At 43.6% G+C, this 6,000-nt stretch overlaps 1 protein-coding gene across 7 annotated transcripts in view; it reads left to right on the top strand.

The window, feature by feature from the left end:
* The first annotated feature begins 239 nt into the window (after window positions 1–239).
* Window positions 240–6,000, top strand: part of CFAP206 (cilia and flagella associated protein 206) — a 32,404-nt gene continuing 26,643 nt past the window's right edge. For 3 of the 7 annotated variants that reach the window (XM_068550945.1, XM_068550944.1, XM_068550938.1), the window contains exons 1-3: window positions 240–339; window positions 1,729–1,837; window positions 3,787–3,870. In XM_068550945.1, the coding sequence (XP_068407046.1) occupies window positions 1,730–1,837; window positions 3,787–3,870 (192 nt within the window). In that variant the 5' untranslated portion in view covers window positions 240–339; window position 1,729. Of the gene's footprint in view, window positions 340–382; window positions 467–505; window positions 543–1,724; window positions 1,838–3,786; window positions 3,871–6,000 lie in introns of those variants that run through there. The other 4 variants (XM_068550940.1, XM_068550939.1, XM_068550943.1 and 1 more) reach the window with 4 other exon arrangements.

Raw genomic sequence — 6,000 nt, 5'->3', positions numbered from 1 at the left:
CCCCGACCGGGGATAGAACTTGTGTTCCCTGCATTGGCAGGCGGATTCTTAACCACCGCACCACCAGGGAAGTTCCTGGGTCTCTCTCTATTTTGCTTGTCTTTGTTTTATACAGTTATTCTCGTCCATCCTCCCGGGAAAGACTATCAAGCTTGGACCCAGCCACGCCTCCCCACCTTGGCCCTACCCACATCCTGGTCCCGCCCCCTTCGGGCCCTAGCGTTCGGTTTCCATGGTTACACCGCTGCCTCCGAGAGTGCCCAGCTGCCCAGAAGGTCCCCGCAAAGACCTCGGGGAAGAATCGGGTAGACGCGGCTCCAGCTCTCCATTCCGGCCAAGGTCAGTCCATTCGAGGCTCCGCGCCCTTGAGCCCGGGGTGTACCCCGCGAGGAAGCGAGCGTGGGGCCGTGGACAGAGCCTGGGCCGCTGGAGCATCCCGTCTAGCCTGGTTGAGGCTGAACTGTCGGTAAGGACTCCTTTCGGGGCGCCGCCGCTGAACGGAAACAGCGGTCACTTCCGGCCGGAGGCGCCCAGGTCCGCAGGTCAGGTTTCTAACCCGTAATGCGCCGGCGCCTGAGCCCACTCGCCGCTGCTCGGGGCCGCTTGCACGCCCCCGACGCCCTGAACTTGGGGGTTTAGGCTTCCCAGAGTCAGGCAGGGGCGGGTACTGAGGGGAGTCGTGAGCGGCCCGGGTCCGGCGCCCGAGGGCGCTCGCGCACGCGCACACGCAAGGCTAACCTTTGAGCACGGGCTAGTTAGGAGCTGCTGTTTTAAGCGCTTACCTTCTGCCACGCACTGTTTTAACCACTAAATGTATAGAATTCAGTCCCCGCGACAACTCCGGGGAGAGGGTAGTAGTCGAATCTATATTTTTCAGATGAGAAAACCGCTTCAAAGAGAGGTGAAGCAGATGCCCGAGGTCTCAGCTAGAAAATGGTCGGGTCACGATGGAAACCGGGCACTCCGGTTCTATTGGACAAGATGACAAGTGTTGTTAACCTTACCTGAACCCTAATAATGCTGAAAGTTAGCTTTATCTACCTGGGATTGCCTTTGTTATTCTCTACATGCTTATTTCCCCTGTGCTCAGTTACTGGTACGAATCAGAAAACCTGATAGCCATTAAAGCCCGCCACCTTTTCCTGGTTTATAGTAAATGGAATTAATAACCAGGAGTTCATTTATTTCCATGATGCGTAACTCCTGTAATACTTTTTGCTTTTATGTGTTTCATCAAGAGTCTAAATGCCAACTTGGATGTGCTAGAAAGAGAATTTAGACGATCCAAGCAAGAATTGTTTTCCAAGAGTCATTATAATTATGAAAGGTCATTTAGAGAATGTGGTGGAATAAGCATTTCCTCTTTCAAGCTGTACTCGGCCGCCTACACAAATGGGAGTGGGGTTTCTCATTAATTCTACTACTCCCTGCCCCCAATAGTGTTTAACCTTTTTTTAAATTTAAAAATATCATGCTATAAATGTACTTTTGGTGACCACCATCATTTAAATAAAGAGGGAATGTTTCAATCATTTGAAACATTCCAATTGCTCTCACTGTCATTTTTATAAATATGATACAAAGTAGTGAAAACAGGAGGGGCCTAGTTACTCGTAAATACTAATAAGTTAATAAATAACATGACTTTACAGATATGTTAGTGGTGAAATCTAAAGAGGAAATAACAGTATATAAATGCAATTAAAAAAAATCTTTTTATTTAGCCAGAATGCCTCCCACTCAGGCTGAAAGTGTTATAAAGAATATCATTCGAGAAATAGGACAAGAATGTGCAGCCCATGGAGAGATTGTTTCTGAAACTTTGGTTGCTTTTATGGTAAGAATGAATATTTTTGTGCATTACTGCTTTATTAAAAAATGTGTTTAAGCGGTGCCCATTTTCCTCTTAAAATTCTGTGGTGTTTTCCTAACTGTTATTCCGTTGAAAACATACTGAGACCGTTGGACAAGTTAGCCAAAAATATTTTTTTTAAGTCTATAAAGCATGTTAGTTCTCGATTTAGGAGACTGATTTAGAAGATCTTGATAAGTTTTAGAAACATCAATAATGTTTTCCTATGTGGGAGTTTTTTTAAGATGTATTTTTGTTCACTGGTGTAAAAATTACTGATTGCCTTGATCTCGGAGAGGCAGCAGTGAGCGATGGCGTGAAGCGAGATCTTAATTCCCTGCCCAGGAGTTGAACCTGGGTAGCCTGGATGAAAACCAGGAATCCTAGCCACCAGACCAGCAAGAGCTAGAGGCTAGAAGCTATTTTTCCCTGGCTCTTGTCCCCAGTGAAAAATGCATTTCTCACGGAGGCAAAAACTGTAAAAACAGGTAGAAGGTTTATTCTTAGAGACACAGCACAACAAGAAGTGGGAGAGCACACAGAGAAACAGTTTCTTTAGTTAAGACAGAAGCTAGGCAGGGACTTCCCTGGTGGCGCAGTGGTTAAGAATTCGCCTGCCAATGCAGGGGACACGGGTTTGATCCCTGGTCCGGGAAGATCCCACATGCCGCGGAGCAGCTAAGCCCGTGCGCCACAACTACTGAGCCTGTGCTGTAGAGCCCACAAGCCACAACTACTGAGCCCATGTACCGCAGCTAGTGGAGCCCGTGTGCCTAGAGCCTGTGCCCTGCAAAAGGAGAAGCCACCGCAATGAGAAGCCTACGCACCACAACGAAGAGTAGCCCCCGCTCTCTGCAACTAGAGAAAGCCCCGTGTGCAGCAACAAAGACCCAATGCAGCCAAAAATAAACAAATAAATAAATAAATTTATTAAAAAAGAAAAAAAGCTAGGCAAAGATGCACATCTGGAGAGAAAGGGTGTGGGCGTCCTCCCTAATGAGGAGGAGTGCAGTAAACATGCAGTTAAATCATTTATGTAGATCAGTTCTTCCAGGTCTTTGCCTTCCTTCTGGCAATCGTCTTGTTTTTTCACCCCTGGCTAATTTGTTTCAGGACCCTCTCCCTAGGTGCGCATGCACCTCTCAGCCAAGATGGATCTCGATGCAAAGGCATCTGGGAGAAGCAAGATTCATTGTGGCCTGGCATTGTCCCCTGACTTTTGACCCCCAAGGAGACTTTCTGCGCACGTTCTTCGCATGCCTAGTGTCTCCCTTGCCCCAAGGTGGGGGAGGAGGGAAGCGGAGATCCCTTGATCCTTTACTCAAACAAGTTTGTGCCCCTCTTTGTTCTCCCCATGACTGTTATCTTAAGGCATCCCCAAGAGACAAAACTTGGCTATTTACCCTGTCTCTGTGGTAGCTTCCATTTCGGAGAGTAAATAGGAGACTGATTTTAAACGTCTAACCTGGAGCCCATCTAACTCCTGTCTCAGGAAATGCAAACAGGAGACTAGCTGTAAGTGTCTGGCCTGAAGCCCACTTTTTCCTGCCCTATGAAATGTAAACAGGAGGCTAGAGGTAAAGGCCTAGCCTGGAGCCCATCTGTCTCCTGCCTCAGTCTCTCTACTCTTGCTTTTGTTTTAACAATACACAATAAAAAATACGATAAAAATATTCAGTTTCCCAATGTAAAATCTAGCCATTGCTTTCAACCTGTTTCTCCATGTCTTTTTTCTAACACCATGTTCAGATTTGATGTTTATTGCTCCCTTTTTTCAGCCTCTAATGAAGGTGTGGATGAATTGGGTTATAAGAAAATCAGCTGAATAATCAATGGCTGGGTAGTCAAGAGGCAGTTATTTAAAAAATGGAAAATTGTTAAACTAATTTTGTAGTAACATGAAATAAATTTAATGGACTCTTTCCTACTCTCAGGTGAAAGCTGTTGTCCTGGACCCAAGTAATGGCTTTAACACGGATAGAACGCTCATGAAAGGTGATGTGCAGAAACTTGTAAAGGTGATTATCCAACAGTTCTCAAATTTTGAATTACTTACTTGCAATTCTAAATATAGTATTTGTGTTGGTCAATATTGTCTTCAGCTCCTTGAAAGAAAACCCCACCAAATAGTGGTGCAAACAAATGAGAGGTTTATTTTTTCACATAAAACGAAGTCTAGAGGTACATAGGCTATTTTCCCTGACTTCCTGGGTTACCAGCATGCATGTGTTTTCACCCCAGGGTCACAAGATAGCTCTCCCACCTCTAGGCAGGCATAAGGTAAGAGGACAAAGGTAAAAATGTGTATGCAATTGGGTCTGTCACTTTCTTTTTGGAAAATAATAGGCTTTCCCAGACTCCCTCCGGTCTGTTTGCATTTATTGACTAGAATGATACTGCAAGTGAGCCTGGGATATTGATTTGTTTTTTCTTTCCTTTTTTAGCTGACCAAGTCTTTACCTTAATCCAAACTGGGGCTTTGTTAGCAAGGAAGGAGGGGTATGGATGCTGGCAGGTAGCAGTGTCTGCCACAGTATTTTAGAGACATCTTGTTATTAATCTAATGTTACATTGAGAACATTATTATTAACTGACTTGCCATATACTGTGAAATTATAGTACTAAATTAAGATTCATATAATTATTGATTCAATGTAATTTGTGTTTTTCAATTCTAAGGGAAAAATTGAACCCAGAGCAAAGAATTCATCGTTAGAATCAAGTAGGTGTGCCTGAAAAGCAATTTTAAGAACTAAAGAGGGCAGGAACTTTAGACATTGTTAATTTTTTCATATGTTTTAAGTTTGACTCACTGGGTTTAGATGCTTAAATATTTATTTTCTAGATATTCCTCAATGTATTTCCTAAAATTTCAACATTATTGTTTTTTTCCTGGGCTTAATGATTTTAATTCCCTCCTTCACACAAAAGACTTGAAACAAGCTTTCCCAGACTTGTACGTGATATTTTCTGAGCTCAAACAAATGGCAGAGAAAATTTTCATCATCTCCGTCTTCTCTCACAGCCAGCAATTCACATAGTGGAGTGCAGGTCTGTCTGCAGATGCTAGAGGGTCAGGAAGAGCTTTGGAAGCTTGGAGCTGGGGAATATGTCGTTACGATAACTGTGCAGAAGAGACTCCATGATTCTCTAAGGCAGCTGAGAGCTGGGTCTTTCTGTGCTGAATTTGAGAATGTAGTGTAAAGCCTGTTTTTAGCGATAGGGGAAATGACTGATGGTTATTCAGAAATTTGATTGGACAGCCGTGGAGGAGAATCAAGGAAGGGCAGAAAATGTTTTTCTCCTTTACATGGCTCAAGAAGAGTTCTTTTTTTTTCCCCTCCAACTCAACTAAGTTGGAAAGAATCAAGCTCAATATACTTTTTCTTTAAATTTATTTTTTTATTGAAGTATAGTTGATTTACAGTGTTGTGTTAATTTCTGCTGTACAGCAAAGTGACTCAGTTATACACTTATATACATTCTTTTTTATATTCTTTTCCATTATGGTTTATGCCAGGATATTGAATATAGTTCCCTGTGCTCAATATACTTTTAATATGACAGGTACATTAACTGTCAATTTATATAATAATTCAAGTGATAAAGATTGTTTTCTTTTTTCTCAATTAAAAATCATGTTGATGAGCTAGTCTGTGCATTTGTAAAGTCTGTGCTTGGAATGGCACTTCTCCACCTGGAGGGGTCCAGGTGCATGGGTCCCCTAAAGATAGTGGTCCGTCCTCACTCCTGCTTTCCCCTCTTCCTCCTCCCAGGAAAGGAGGGTTGGTGGCCTGGGAGTTGGGTTGAGAGTGAAGCTGTTGATGTGCCCGCTAGGTGCAGACATAATAAAGTCTAACAGGTGAGATGGGGGAAGACTGGGCTTGGGGGGGTGCAGAAGAGAGAAGAAAAGAAAAATTCAGGTTGATCCTCTATTCTAAAGGGGCAAAGCAGAGAAGGGGGATGAGCCATCATGTTTGGGGAAAAACAGGAGAAAATGGACCAGAGGAAGAAATTTTGAAACAGAAGGTAGAGCCAGAGAAAGTCTGTGAGCAGGGGACGTAGCCGCGGCAGCTTTTTATAAAATGCACATGACCTCCATCATCAGCAAAAAAGGAATGTTAAGGCTCAGATAAACAGTAATGACG

Source organism: Eschrichtius robustus, chromosome 9 (genome assembly GCF_028021215.1).
Source record: "Eschrichtius robustus isolate mEscRob2 chromosome 9, mEscRob2.pri, whole genome shotgun sequence".
Classification (NCBI taxonomy): Eukaryota; Metazoa; Chordata; class Mammalia; order Artiodactyla; family Eschrichtiidae; genus Eschrichtius; species Eschrichtius robustus.
This window is presented reverse-complemented; position numbering and strand designations above follow the sequence as displayed.